We start from the raw sequence: 16,658 nt of genomic DNA on the forward strand, positions 1-16,658 counted from the left end.
AACCTCATCACAAGTTCCAGGCAAGTGCCCCGCCAACATGGTGTAAGCCAAACTACTATTATTTGTATCATGCACGACAACCGCTACTATTCCCTTCACCTGCCATCCGATAGAGACCACTTTGAACATCTGTTGCGGCGTGGACGCTATGCAGCTCTGTCTGTACTTTGTTCCGGGACGATTTATTGCCATTGCATGCACGCCGTCCATTTCTGAACACATGTTCATAGTACCTTTTTTCCTCCATTTCCAATCAGAAATCCGTCCTTGCAGTTTGTCAGTTTTATCAATGTTCACCCTGTATGTACCTTCGTATTGATCACCTTTTAGTGAAAGCGACTTTGTTCCTGAGCTGACTATTACAGTCCTGTTTAATACTTGATCGTATGTAACTGGATAACGAAACAAAACAAAAATTCTTGTTCGAGAGTTTATTCATACCGCACAAAGGAAACTGTGTTTAAATTGCTGCAGGGTACTGAAGCAGGTTGAGCTACGAGAAATGATTTTTATTCATCAACTTCATCAGGTAGTACTATAGCGTATCATAGAGAATTCGGGAATTATATTTTATCCCTAGCCTCGTCGTTTTTTAACATTACAAACTAAATTCACAGTGTATACTGGAAAGATTCTTAACAAAGCGTAAGCAAACAGAAATAATACCAGTGCATAGTGACCCGAAGCCTCTACAGCTAGAAGTAACAGCAATCTGAGCAAAGTTTAGAAATTGAGATTTAGGCATAGATTTTATTATTACAGAGACACACTGAAGAAAATAGCAACTGTTCATTAAAGAGACTTATCATCTGAGAATAGATGAGTAACACTTGGGTGTAACACATTGCGGTTGCTGCATCTATATACGATGCGGCACTGTGGAGCATGCTGCTGGTGAGCGTTCAAGCCTACGGGTAATCACTCGTCACTTTTTTATACTTCTTTTAATCACAAATCTTGATTCACAGCCGACTTACTACACTAGAAGCAAGCCCGCCCATGCACGAGCTGTGGAATGTGTCGTACTCACCTATGAACAAGAAAAATATGAGCAAGCCGAGTTCCCGCATGGAGGCCTTCAAAGTTCGTCCGAGGATTTGCAACCCTTTGGAGTGTCGGGACAACTTAAATATTCGGAACACTCGCACTAACCTAATGACTCTGAGAATAGCTAACGACATGGCCTGGTTGGTGCTCTTGTCCTGAGGGCTGACGGGGGCGCGCACCACGTTGAGCGTGTTCTCCTCCTCGGCCACGACTGTCGCTAGGGTGATGAAGTACGGAATGATCGCGATGATGTCGATGATGTTCATCACGTCCCGGAAGAAATTGAGTTTATTCGGACAGGCGAGGAACCGCACTGACAACTCGAACGTGAACCAAATGATGCAGATGGTCTCGATGAGGAAGAAGGGGTCCGTGATGTCGGGGACCTCGTCCTCCTCGATCTTGGTGCCGTTCGTCGTGGTGTTGAACACCTTGTAGTGCTTGAACTCGGGCAGAGTCTCGAGGCAGAAGATCACGATGGACAGGAGGATGACGAAGACGGAGATGATGGCGACGACGCGCGCCGCCTGCGAGCTCTCCGGGTACTCGAACAGGAGCCACACCTTCCGCTGGAACTCGTGCGACGGCAGCGGCTTCTCCTCCTCCTTGATGAAGCCCTCATCCTCCCTGCGAACAGGCAAACAGTGACAGCGCCGTCTCCTCTCCGTAGCGGCTCAGCGCCAGCGCTCTGCAGCGTAGGCATTAACGCGGTTAGAGTAGGATTTGCAGGTGCTGCCATCATAATTTGGCTTTGAATCTCGAACAGCAGCCGTGCTTGCGGATTAAATTGCAGACGACCATTCTTTCTTAAGGCCCTAACAGTTGGCACCTTTGTGCTTCCGTCAGTTGGTACTTGTGTTCACGTGTTCTTTTTTAGAATCTCAAGTACTGTAAGGTAGTCTTTTAGAAGTTTCCGATTGTGTGATTCGGTAAAAGTGTCAAGGCAAATTAGTAAATGAATCTGAATATTCTACCTTTTTAGGAGTGTATATTGACAAGAACCTGAACTGGGAATCACTTTTTACACATCATCTTCAACGTCTAATCTCTGCGACTTTTACATTACGGCTTATATATGACGGACAGTCAAATGAGAACGGAACATCCGCCACAACGGGACCAAGGAACGGTTCCAGTCAAAGTAATCACCATACGCGATAAGACATCCAACCCACTGGGAGACGAGACAAGCAATTCCTGTTTCGTACAAAGCGGTCGGCCACTGACAGATCCACTACTGCATCCACTCTTGCAGTTTCTTTCCGACGGAAAGCGACCTCAACATATGTCTTTCTGCAGGTCGCCAAAGACGTGAAAATACGAGCAGTGTCTCCCAACCAGATCGCTGAAGCGTTGTCTTCGATTGGTAATGTGAGGGCGGGCGTTACCGTGTGACAGGATGATACTGTTCGACAGCATTCAGACGGCCCGAGGGCAAACAGCAAAGCCAACGGTGGAGACGAGCCCCCGCCTCGTCCGCCATAGAAATTCAAAGCAGTTCACACAGGTTCCGGTAAGTTCACGATGACCTCCTCAAATGGTTCAAATGGCTCTGAGTACTATGGGACTTAACTTCTGAGGTCATCAGTCCCCTAGAACGTAGAACTACTTAAACCTAACTAACATAAGGACATCACACACATCCATGCCCGAGGCAGGATTCGAACCTGCGACTGTAGCGGTCGCGCGGTTCCAGATTGTAGCGCCTAGAACCGCTCGGCCACCCCGGCCGGCGATGACCTCCTCCTTCGACTGCAAGGACCCTCAGCTCGTCGAGTTCCTCGATCGTGGAACTACAACCAACGCGCAGCACTACGAAGACACTTTGCAGAAACAGCGACGCACCATGAAATCGGAAACAGCGGGAATGCTATTGGACAGAAGTATCCTGTTTCAAGGTAACACCCACCCTCGCACTGCCCATCGGACTAATCTTACGATTCAGCGATTTGGGTGGAAAACACTCCAACATCCTCCATACAACCCGGACCTTTCACCGTTAGATTTCCACGTATTTGACGACCTGAATAAAGACATGAGTGCAAGTCGGTTTCAGTCGGACGAGGAAGTGTTAGAGTGGGTGCGGTTGGAGATCCGCCAGCGGCCGACCGCGTTCTACTAAACAGGAACCGATCCTCTCGTCTCCCAGTGGGATAAATGTCTTAACACGTGTGGTGATTACTTCTCAGTGGGACCATTCATTCGTCCCCTTGTGGCAGGTGTTCGGTTATGCTATTTTGAAAATAAAAATGCCAAATTTTCCTATTTTCATTCACTGTTTTATGGTACCTTATTCTGGGCAACTCCTTACTGAGAGAAAAAGCATAGCAGTGTATAAATAAGGATGTGTGGTGTCCATTCCGGAGCCTTTCGTAGACGGCTTTTTGTAATGCTGGATATAGAGACAACAGTCTCGCAGTGCATTTAGTCCCTTACGAAATTTGATGCCGAGAATCAATCACATTTTGAAAACGGCAGTGACAACCATAAATATAGTACTAGTAGCAGAAATGACTTACACTAGCCTTCACTCAGCTTTAGTGCGGCGCAGAAAGAAGTGAGGAATTCAGCCTTAAGGATCTTTGACACTTTCCAGTAATGCAAAAAAATTAATGGATAAAGATCTGTGTGTGAGAGATGAGAGTGCAGTAAGGACAACACCCACTGACGATGGCACAAAGATGCAGGAAGATTAAAAAGTAATAGTAGTCTGCATAATAAATGGTACTCAATATCCATAATGTTGGTGCAGTATATGACCAGAGCGAGACCAGGTTGCACTAAAAATTTATTTTGACACCTGTCTTTTTCAAGGATCTAAATATTTCTGTTTCTTTTGATCATCCAGACACACTCCGGAAGCTATCTACAACTATTTCTACATCTAATTCTGCATCTACATCTACACATTGCAAGCTTGGCGGAGGATACTTCGTGTATCGGTGTTACTTCTGTCTTCTCCTGCTCCAGTCCCAAATGGGACGCAAAGAAAACCCCGTCTCGATTCCCATCAACTGCCTTTCACGCGCGCAGCACAGACAAATATAACTCCCTGATTTCTTAAGGCTACCAAATTAGAGATGTTTTTCTGCACCACTTACTTATTGCTGTAGTATGAGCTTAACTAGGTTTTATTACTTTTATTGTTCTATCAGCTCCTTTTAAAATCTCAGTTATACATTTTAGCTTTAATGCAGCAATATGTTTGAATTGGTGTTACAAATCGTCACAGGTGTGATAAATTACATGAGAGGCTCCGTACCAGCTTTGTTTATTATATCTGCACCGCTAGGGTCATACTGTCTTCAAAATTGTCTCCATAGTGCCTACATGCCACATTTGCTGTCCATCGATTAAGTGGGACCGTAGGAACGTGAGAAAATACGCTATTGTCGTTGTGTTTATCTGATTTTGTGATTGTTTGTGTATTGTATGATTTGGAAACCGTTCGTACCCACTTTGTGATTGGATTAGCGGCTATATTTGTGCCTGTGTGCATATTTGAATTTGAGATTTTTTGCCTGCAGATGTATGATACTCTAAATTGTAGCGCCAATAAATAAGAAATGCAATATTTTTTCACAATCCGAAGTGGAAACGACCATGTTTAATAATTACATGAAGGCTGTGGACACAGCTGTGGAGGAATCTGTATGGGCACAGTTCGTGTGCTAAGCGAGACAAAAAATCTATTCCCAGATCTACCTTGTTCAAGAATCAAACTCTTTCTGCCTTATTTCGTTATCAAGATATGTTTCGACTGGTACCTACATTTGAAATTTTGCAGGCCACCTTATGATCGGTGGGGGAAGTTACGTCATGTATCTCTGTCACTTCTCCACTTTGCTATACCAAATGCGAATGGCGAACGAGGAGAATGACTTTTTACAAGACTCCCCGTGAGCTTGAATCTCTCTCTTAATTTTTCATTCGTGGTCTTTTCGTGAGATATAGTCCTGCGTAAGAGAAGCAGCGAAGGGCGCTTCAAAAAGATTCCTCAGATTTCACCCGGCCGGTGTGGCCTTGCGGTTCTAGCGCTTCAGTTTGGAACCGCGTGACCGCTACGGTCGCAGGTTCGAATCCTGCCTCGGGCATGGATGTGTGTGATGTCCTTAGGTTAGTTAGGTTTAATTAGTTCTAAGTTCTAGGCGACTGATGACCTCAGCAGTTAAGTCGCATAGTGCTCAGAGCCATTTGAACCATTTTCAGATTTCACACAGTGATACTGCGTGATTCTGTCAAGAGGTTACAAACTTTCAGTGCTGATAGAGAAGGGTAAATGTCTCTTCGTTCTTATATGTCTGACAGCGGACCACTTCGACTGCAAACTCTTTGCTTACCATATTTTGGGAAGAGGTATTATAGACCAAAACAAGAAAAAATATCGAGTATACACCTTAAGAGCTATGGGTACTTTTTCGTCTTTGCTACTGTAAAACATATCTTCTACTGTAGAAGTGTTCGTAGCTCTTAAGGTATGCGTTTTAGGGCTCATGTTTACTAGACTTTTTTTCTTCTTCTGGTACATATTACCTCCCTCTCCCCCTCCCTCCCCCCCCCTCCCCAAGATATGGAAAACAAAGAGATTGCAGCAAAAGAGGTCCAATGTCAGAGGTGTGAGAACGATTTTCGCTTACAACTTTCGACTCGGTCGTTTCAGGACCAGAGTCCCTTACCTCAAATTCATATATTTACGCTTCTCCGTCATCACCGGAAGTTTGTAACATCATCACCGAACCACCCTGTTTATTGCATATCTATGAAGAGAGACTTTTCGTAGACAACATTTTAGGAAATACTACAACGAGTGGCCGGCCGGGGTGGCCGTGCGGTTCTAGGCGCTACAGTCTGGAACCGCGGGACCGCTAAGGTTGCAGGTTCGAATCCTGCCTCGGACATGGATGTATGTGATGTCTTTAGGTTAGTTAGGTTTAAGTAGTTCTAAGTTCTAGGGGACTGATGACCTCAGAAGTTAAGTCCCATAGTTCTCAGAGCCATTTGAACCATTTGAACTACGAGTGACAAGTTTTTTGAAAGTGATTTCACTGTAGCGTTACTAGTTTTGGACCCTAGCCCATCGTCAGACGGTTAATTGCCAGTATATGTGGCTGCTGATGGGGCTCTCCCTGGTGTAGCTAGCTCACTCGCTCGTCTATTACCCAATATACATCGAATCGAGATGGCGGTAATACAGAAAGACGTTTTGCTTTCTCCGCCTCAACGTTTGCAATTCAATTAAACAATCATGTAAAATGTAAAAGCATTTCTGAACAATGATCTGCCTCACAAAATGCACCTGTCGAAAACGAGTACGGATCTTGCACTGCCCCATGGGCTTCCATGGTCAACTGATCTCAATCTGTGTGATTTTTTTGGTGAGGTTTTCTGAAAGACTATCTGTGTGCCTCCACTCCAACAAGTTTAGATGGATCACGACACTGTACAGCATCAACAGTTAATGCAGTAACTCCGGATATGTCTGTAAAAATACAGGACAAGTTTTAATATCGTGTCTATGCTTTTCGTTCTTCCGGTGTTGGAAACATGTAACATTTCTGAAAAGCTAATTAAAACTTTGGTCCTATGTGTAAAAGAGACACACATTTAGTAACGCATGGGTGTCACGAAAATAAAAAATTCTTAGTTGTATCTGTCAGTAAAAATATACCTTAGTTTTCAATTTTCAGTAATGTAGAATATATAGGCCTGCGAAATCGGATCAGTCTTTCATCGTGTGTATTGGCTCAGTTGTCTAAGAATGTAGGCCCTCAGAGTAAACGACTCCATGTAGCGCAACACGTCCTTCATAGCGTCTGCCATTGGAGCTGGATGAGCATCCCGGTGACGCTTTCGTGCTTATTAAACGAACCCGTGACGAAAGGTGATACTCGTCTGTCTTTCTTTCTTATTTCCTCCGTCAGCCTATTCCGCGATCAGCCTCATGGAGCTTCATGCGTTATCCGTCAGTTTTATGTGTGTCTCAGTAGTCTGTAGGCCAACGTGCAGTGTATCATTTCTCCCTTCCTATTCCATTCGCCAATAACGACTGTCCGTAGGTCATTGTGTGAACACGAATTTTTCTAATTTTATAGTCGTGTTAGATAAACAAGGTATTTAAAAATAGAAGTGTCACATACACCTCCGTAGTGTACTACTGGTCAAAACTAGAAGAAAAGTTCCCACAATTATATCTGGAAACAAACAGCTGTTGAGATTTGGGCCGTTTTACTTGTGACGAGTAATATGTAGGATTCAGTAATACAGATGAGGCAGGATTCACGTGAGATGACGTAGGAAATTTCCAAGATACATATGTGAATGCAAATACAAATTTTCGAGCAATCGTGGAGGAGAGGCATTAGGATTGTTTCAGTATCAACGCGTGGGCAGGAATCATCGGTGTTCGACTCTTAGGGCCATGCAGTATACCAAACACATTAACAGGCGCTGTGTATCAGTGTTATGTGCGCGGCGAGTCACCAGCGTTATTGGGGAACGTTAGCCTTGCAGAAGGACAATGGCTCTGGTTTGTACACGACGGGGCACCAGCTCCATTTCTACGGATCGTGCGATAGACAGTGCGTCAGTGTAAAATTCTAACAACAATGGATTGGCCAAAGAGATCCGGTAGTATGGCCTCCCCATTGACCCGAACAGAATCGGTTGGACTACTGGCTATGGTGATTCTTAAAGGTATTGGTGTATGCCCAACTCATCTACAGTTTGTAGGCGTTACATGATTATGTGACGTAATCGGAATGGAGCAGGTGTATCTGAATGAGTGTGTGATTCATCGCGAGGGAAGGCTGAAGTATGTATCAGGATGTGTTTTAACGTCGTGCGCTACTGCCTATTGTGTCTATTTTTACGTAATGGGAGAACTGATAGTCCCATAGCTCAACGAGTTTTGGTTTCGGTTATATGATTGTACAAACTTTCTTTCTACTTTTGGCCAATACTATCATGTATAGGAATACGTGACACTTTTGTTTAGACACCCTATGTGTGGTAATAAGTGTTGTGTGTGTTTTTTAATCGTTTAGGAATTTTAACAAGAATTCTTTAGTGATGCACAATGCTATTCCTGTATCGACTACTACTGGGATTTGTTGAGCATATCTGTTAGGCGAATCACGTAGCTCTTTTTCAAATCTTGTCTACCTCTCCATTTTATACAACTTCGTAACGTTCCACACTAAAGAAGATTATTCAAGAATCGGCCGTTCGAGTGCTATATTCCTTTTCTCCGTGGTGGATGAATTATATTTCATTTGCTTTCTTCCAATAAATCTGCGTCTGGTACCTGCCTGGCACACCACTAAATATAGGGTGGTTTTCTTTTTATGAAAGTTTGTGGTGAAGTCTTATGGGACCAAACTGCTGAGGTCATCGGTCCCTAAGCTTCGCAACTTAAACTAACTTACGCTAATGACAACACACACACCCATGCTCGAGGGAGGACTCGAGCCTCCGACGAAGTGAGTCGCCCGGACCGCGACAAGGCGCCTCAGACCGCGCGGCTACCCGCGGCTTAGTGTGATTCCCTGATTATGTTACAAACTTTCAGGGATGATGGAGGATGGTAAATATATCAATCTGATGTAAGGGACCTGGTCCAGAAACGACCGAGTACCGAAATTTACAAGCGAAATTCGTTCTGATACCTTTGGCAGTGGACCTCTTCTATTGCAAGCTCTCTGGTTCCGATATTTTGGGAAGAGGTAGTATGGTCACCAGAACAAGGAAGAAGTGTTCAGTAAACTTGGGCCCTAACATGCGTACTTTAAGAGCTACGAGCGCTTGTTGAGTACAAGAGATCTGTTTCACAGTAGCAAGAATGAACAAGTTTTCATAGCTCTTAAGGTATGCATTTTAAAGCCCATATTTACTAGATGTTTCTTTCTTGGTTTGGCCCATTCTAACAACTCTGAACGTTGCCTTCCCTACAATTTTAGCAACAACAGAACTGGTACACGTAGTCCCCTATCAGAACGATTTTCACTTTTAACCTTCGACTCGGTCGTTTCCAGACCAAGCCCCTTATCCTTCTCCGTCATCCCTGAGAGTTTGTAGCATCACCACGGAATCACCCTGTATACCAGCTCTTGAAACAATTGGAATGAAGATTCCTAGACATTTGATGACTGAAAGTCATTTCAGATATTTCTCAGCCATGGTGCCGTCTTTTCGTCTGTTTATGCACATTACGTGATTGAACATTTGATGTTGATACAAATATCCCTTTACGATTAGAGATGCACAGCCATACACATTATTGCATTATTGTCATTGTTTACCTGAATACGTGATTATGACATTTTTAATTTACAGGGTACATTTCAGGAAGGCTGCATGAAATGACAACTTATCACCCACTAGCAAGTATTTATTGAGTGCCAATAAAAGTCGTGTTGCACTTATCATGCACAGCGAAAAAATGCCAGCCAATACAACACGACTTTTAATAACAAAATGCAAAAGATTTGGCAAAATATTTGTTCTGGAGAGACTATTTAAAAGCTATTTTCTTTTTAATCCCTGTGAATGGTCTAGGAAAAGACACCATGAGAGCTCACGGCGATAATATCATGCATTTAAAGTTAACTCGTTGATGTTGCTTAAAACGTGCCATCAGTGTCACTTTTCAAGCTAGTGCTGTGTACAGGCTGTAACGGGTATAAACTCCGATATTTGTGCTGGTGACTGATATCAGTATAATGAACAACATTACATCTGTATTTACTTCATTTGCAGACCAATAATTATAGCTATTAGGAGTAGCACATTTTTTAATTGGTTAGTATCTGCAAGTACATAAAGCAAGAGCAAATATTTTTTGCCCTGGGCAACAGTTTATGTATTGAAGTGGGGATGTGTGGACGCAAAATGGTTATGCTATACTGACAGGTGTAGTAAACATCAGGTAGCAAAATAAGTGATGCGTTTGTGAGAAGACTGTTCAATGCAGAGACAAACAGCCAATGCTCTGGTGTGTGTACATGTTAAGGTATCACATTAAAAAATATCTGCATTTATACCCGTTACATCTTGTATTAAAGAACGCATGGCGTAACCTGCACAGAGTCATCCTTCTGAAACAGTATCTTTGTCACTAAGCTAGTAAACCATAGCAATAGCGTATAAGCAACATACATTCTCAAATAATCTTGGGACCATTCGTAAGCATAGAATACATTTTTAAAAATAGGTGGTACAAATGCAGCCAGCAAATCTGTATGAAGCAGAAAACGAAAATATTTTATGGTTTGCACAGCTAAATTGTGGAAATGTAAATTCATTTAGAGAACAAAACAACCTAGATCACCTGATATAGGCCGTCTTGTTCGCAAAATAATGAAACTGACTTCAGCTGCAACATAATGACATCTTATTGCAAATTTATTTCGTACGCATATAAAAATAAGAGCAGGGGCAGTCATTAAGATGTTTACACCTAGTAAAAGCTATGCTAATGTACTCACAAGTTGGTCAGGCTTCGGGGAAGACCCCTCAGTTGCCAGTAAACTGTTCCCATCGTTTCTTCTATTTAGGGAACGCTTTTCTGGAGATGCAGCGCTGCTGTTCCATTTGTCCTTAGTCTTGTTTATGGTTCGGAGTAAAAGATAGCTATCATTAAAAGTGTTCTCTTTGGAAAACTGCTACCCACAAAAGAAAGATTAGGTTGGACATGTTTCAATACTTCCAGACATTGAAAACTTAGCCAATGAGAAGGGAGATGGGAGATACGTACGGTGACTGGAGCAGTACCACTGATTACATTTAGTTTGCAGAAATAATGTGAGAGGACGAAATCTACTGGAACTCGGGGTAAGCAAATCTGAAGACGATTATCATGTATGCTGTTCGCTCCTCTCAAGATAGCTTACATTTGGGACAGATCAGTCTAGGTAGCAAATATTTTCATATACTTCACATGTGACTAGTTTTGGCTCATTGGACATCATCATATGTGTCGAAATGAAACATCACAATATAAAGAAAAGAATACAGTATAAAGAGGAGGAATACAGAAGGAACGGAGGCTAATATACCATCACGAGGCGAAATGTCAGATATATTGCACATCTTATGTTACAGCGAGTTGCAGTCTGGCGTTTACACATCCTACATTAAAGCGCGATACCCAGATCTGGCAGGTGTCGCTTGGTTTCTATGGAGCTGCGATATGTGAATTCTAAAATTATATATTAACAAATTTGTCGTAACAACAGTCAGTAAATATGTAACATAACAACAATCAATAACTTTCTCAGATTAGTCATCCAGTCACCTGTATTTAAATTATTAGCTCCATATCCTGGGAAGGAGTCAGATGAAGAGCAGTCCACAACATAGGGCGGAAAGTTGGGCTCTATGGCATAGGGAGACACTCCTGATGAAAAACGGGGAAGAAATGCTACAAAAACTAGAGAGATGGATACACAGCTATAGTGAAGGCAACCATAAAGAGGGAGACAACTCGAAAAGAAAAACAGATGTTCTGGGATTCCTTTGGCGTACAACCCCCCCCCCCCCCCCCCCCCCCCCCCATGAACCATGGACCTTGCCGTTGGTGGGGAGGCTTGATTGGATGATTGACTGATCTGGCCGTGTAACAATAACCAAAACGGCCTTGCTGTGCTGGTACTGCGAACGGCTGAAAGCAAGGGGAAACTACGGCCGTAATTTTTCCCGAGGGCATGCAGCTTTACTGTATGATTAAATGATGATGGCGTCCTCTTGGGTAAAATATTCCGGAGGTAAAATAGTCCCCCATTCGGATCTCCGGGCGGGGACTACTCAAGAGGATGTCGTTATCAGCAGAAAGAAAACTGGCGTTCTACGGATCGGAGCGTGGAATGTCAGATCCCTTAATAGGTTAGAAAATTTGCAGTAGGTACTGGGAGATGAAGAAGCTTGCACAGGATAGAGTAGCATGGAGAGCTGCGTCAAACCAGTCTCAGGACTGAAGACCACAACAACAAACAACAACAGGAACAAACGACTTGGGACAGACGTTGTGTTAGAACTGGCTAGTTGGAATGTCCGCAGTTTCAGAGATAAATGAACAAAACTGGAATATGAAGTAAATTTACAAAATACTGACGAAGCCATCATAACATATCAAGAGGTTGTACAACAATAAACAGATGCAGTGTGATGTACAGTGGAATCCTGCAAGAGGAAAGACCTCATTCAAAAGTTGCTGATCTGTGGAAGAGTGACGAACAAAATACTTTTTGAACGGATATTTATGGTCAGAATAAGGGTATGAAGAAGTCACCTATCCATAACTGGACCATAACTCTGAAGACGACTATGGCATTGTGCAAAGAACTCTATGTAAGATGAACAAAAGTGATTATCAAATAATAGCAGGAGATTTAAACGCAAGAGCAGGTGATACCGCCGTGACATATATTACTGTTTCTGAAGATGAAAATGTATTAAATAATAGTGGATATACACTGAAGGAACTCTTAAATAATGAGTTAAGGATAAAAAAAAACTTTCTTCTGGTGTAAACCGATCCACATACTTCGTCAGCTAGAGGCTCTGCCACACTTACAAACTAAGTAACAGAAAGTAAGACGATTTGGCATCTATGTAAGAAACAAGCGTATTCAGATACCTGGATGTCTTCTCGGACCATTTCCTGTTAGTCTCAAAAATGAAACTACTTAAAAGTGGAAGTTAACTTTTAACCAAAACTAGAATAATGCTGACACAACATTTAAAGGACATTTACTTGAGAAAGAAAGCATCCGGTTACTACATCAGAAAAGCCTTAGGAGTACATAAATTTTAAAACGGATAACATCACCCAGGAATGGAACAATGTGAAGCAAACACCATTTAAAAAGTAACAGAAATAGGCGGCACAAGAGTGAAAAGGCGTTTTAAGGTGTCTGCGATACTGGTTGATTGGTTGAAAACAGCGAGGTCATCGGTCTCATCAGATTAGCGAAGAGTGAGGAAGGAAGTCGGCCCTGCCCTTTCAAAGGACCCATCCCGGCATTTGCCTGAAACGATTTAGGGAAACCACGGAAAACGTAAATCACGATGGCTGGATGCGAGTTTTAACCGTCGTCCTCCCGAAAGCGAGTGTGCTAACGACTGTGCCACCTCACTCGGTCTGCGATACTGGGATGATGAGATATGTAAATTAAGCTCACCTAATTGAAAATGTTTAATTACCCACATGTTCAAGATCTGGGACTAGGATATAAAATGAAATGATCTCTACTGAAATGGAAAGGCAGCCGAGTTACAAATCATAAAAAATGTGTGTGAAATCTTATGGGACTTAACTGCTAAGGTCAGCAGTCCCTAAGCTTACACACTACTTAACCTAAATTATCCTAAGGACAAACACACACACCCATGCCCGAGGGAGGACACGAACGTTCGCCGGGACCAGCCGCACAGTCCATGACTGCAGCGCCTTAGACCGCTCGGCTAATCCCGCGCGGCTGCAAATCATAGTTGGGAAATATATATTACAAATATTGAACACGAGAAAGGAAGACAAATCATACAGAATACACAAAGAATATAAGAATAATCTAATCTAGAAATAAACACAATAATTGAAACTAACTGTTACGATACTACACGGCCGGAAAAAATAAGTAAGTACACCATTTTAGACCTTTACAATTCATTCAACCTTTATTGCTGCAACAGTGCCTATGGAGCACATGAAATGATTACATTTATATATAAATACCATAAACGGATCTGAGGTACCAGCTATCGAGCCATACTGAAATACTCATATAAATATGTGGTGCAGTCTCCACTGGCCGAAATGAAGGTACTGACTCTGGCTCCAGTCAGCCGTAAAGGTGGCGAATACTGTCCTGTGAAACGTTACGCCATGCCTGCTCAACCCGTTCACTTGATTCTGTAAGATTTGTTGGCTGACGAGTCACTCCTTGTCCAATCGTATCCCAAAACGTGCTAGATTGGAGACAAGTGCGGAGATGGTACTGGCCAGAGAAGTTTCTGAACGTCTTGCAGAGCACGTTGAGTTTCACGGACAGTGTGTGGCCGAGAATTATTCTGATGGAACAACACATCAACTCCTTGTCACCAGAGCGGCAAAAGAACGGGTCTAACAACATTCTAATGTACTAAGCGCTGGTTTGCGTACCCTCCAGAAACACCAAAAATGAACGAGAATTGTAGCTTATCGCACCCCAGACTACAAGGTCTGGAGTGGGCCGGTCTGTTCTGGATGAATGCACTACACGGGACCGCGCTCACGAGGTGACGTCGTGCACGCAAATGACCTTCCAAGTGATTCTCTGACGGCATCAATCGAGCCGTACACGTCAGTGCTGTGGTGTGAGTTGTAGACGGTCTAGAGAAGTGCCTGTCCACGGTCTCACTACTAAAAACCTGTTTGCAACAGCTTGTGCTGACTCGTCTGGGTTCCCAAGCCATCTTACCTGCGCTGTGGTAGCTGTACGATCTGCCACTGTTGCCCTTACAACAAGACGATCCTGCTTGGACGCCCAGAACCTCGTCTATGGATGTGAGAACGTTTATGTGCCCATTGATACCAGCATCGTTGCACAACTAACGAAGCACGTCCAACTTTTCATTCAATTCTCCGAAGGAACCATTCTGTCACTCGCAAAGCCACAATTTGACTCCTTCCAAACTCTCTCGGTCGCTTGTAGGAGCCGGCCGCTGTGACCGAGCGGTTCTAGATGCTTCAGTCCGGAACCGCGCGACTGCTGCGGTCGCAGGTTCGAATACTGCCACGGGCATGGATGTGTGTGATGTCCTTAGGTTAGTTAGGTTTAAGTTAAAAAATGTTCAAATGTGTGTGAAATCTTTTGGGACTTAACTGCTAAGGTCCTCAGTCCCTAAGCTTACACACTGCTTAACATAAATTATCCTAAGGACACACACACACACACACACACACACACACACACACACACACACACACACACACACACATCCGAGGGAGGACTCGAACTTCCGCCGGGTCCTAGGTTTAAGTAGTTCTAAGTTCTAGGGGACTGATGAGCTCAGATGTTAAGTCCCATAGTGCTCAGAGCCAAATTTTTTTTGCTTGTAGGAAGCAAGAATGCATCTCCGTGGCATTGTTGCCTGCTTGCTTCACATGTATGCATCACACCGAGCCTTCTGGCTGTGGCAATTCCCTACTAAAGGATAAATACAGATGCACTCTGGTAGCTATGCCACTACGCTGTCTGTTCGTGATGACTCTGAAACTATTATCAGTACATCTACTATCCACCAGATGGCATACGCCGTCATCGGATCAAAATCTACTCCATCTTCCCATGTATGCTAATTTTTTCCGGCAGTGTGTACAAGAATCTGGACAGGTGTACGAGTTACACAGATAGGTAAGACTGAAGCAGATATGAATGTAGACTTAATGGCAAGGGAAGAACTATATGATATAATATTGTATACCAAGAACAGAAAGACTTCAGGATGTGATAGAACATAAATGATGAAATAAAGCTAAATATTGCAAAAAATAAAAATACTCGATTTTATGATTATGTCAGAAATACAAAGGTTTCAGCCTTTTAAATACATACTATAAAATGTGTGATATAATTTTAGAAAAATGAATATCGCCAATTGCTGAAACTATTTTATCAGTAATGGAGCAGTATCTGTTCTGGTGCTGTCTTCACCCCATCTACATTTGTGCGATGGGCATCGAGGATGTTTTACGACTCTTCCCACACTCTCAGTTGATTCATGACGCTATTAGCATGATGTAGGATCCAACTGACATAATTTATTCATTTCCTTCTCTGAACTGGCATAGTTGATGACACAATTAGCATAATTAATATTACACATGATGTCCAAAGGTTAGCAAAATGGCTGCCACTCTAAATTGTCATATGAGGTCACTACTGTGACTTCACAATTCAAGGTAGGTCCCTGCCAATCTGCCCTTCCTCCCAAGAGGAAACAGTTCCTGCACCTGATGCATTATTACATGATAAAATAGCGAGAACAGAACTATGCGACAGTTTCCAATAGCATTTAGGGAATTTTTAGACACAGTTACACTGTGATTCATTTTGGCAATTACACAGGGAGGTGCCTATTTGTGTAATGGTTTTTTTATGTAGCAGAAAGGAATGGGACAGTTACAGAGTCTTTATTATGCAAAACACTGGCCTTGGGGCCACACACACTGCATCCTCCAACTGCAATATGCTTTCTGAGCCAAATGCTCCATATCTGCAGCTGGATGAGATGTCTTGGGTAGCTAACACAAACTGCTGCTCACATAACCCCTGCTATCAAGTGCAGACAGCCAAAATCATTCTAACGCAAGGGTGCAGGACTCGGCATTCACGTTTTATCCCTTCCACCCTCCACATCACTGGACCACTTTTCAGTAGCTGACAGTCACTCGTCACATGTTCTTTGCTGCCTTAATGCAGCCCTTTTGTGTCAGTTCACCAGACAGCACTGCCAAAAACCAATTCACCACCACACAGCACGTGGCATCTCTCCCTCCTCCAGTTGATGACATGCTGTAGCTCTGATCTCCAGTGGCTACTGTGAGATTTTTGGACTGAGAGCTGAATTTATAG

The 16,658-nt window shown here is 43.1% G+C and overlaps 1 protein-coding gene across 1 annotated transcript in view; it reads right to left on the reverse strand.

The window, feature by feature from the left end:
• Positions 1 to 16,658, reverse strand: part of LOC126188518 (potassium voltage-gated channel protein Shaker) — a 1,090,690-nt gene that overhangs the window by 274,348 nt on the left and 799,684 nt on the right. Inside the window, exon 7 of the mRNA XM_049930120.1 lies at positions 1,031 to 1,674. Within this exon, the coding sequence (XP_049786077.1) occupies positions 1,031 to 1,674 (644 nt within the window). The remainder of the gene's footprint in view (positions 1 to 1,030; positions 1,675 to 16,658) is intronic.

This window comes from Schistocerca cancellata, chromosome 5 (assembly GCF_023864275.1).
Source record: "Schistocerca cancellata isolate TAMUIC-IGC-003103 chromosome 5, iqSchCanc2.1, whole genome shotgun sequence".
In the NCBI taxonomy this organism is placed as follows: Eukaryota; Metazoa; Arthropoda; class Insecta; order Orthoptera; family Acrididae; genus Schistocerca; species Schistocerca cancellata.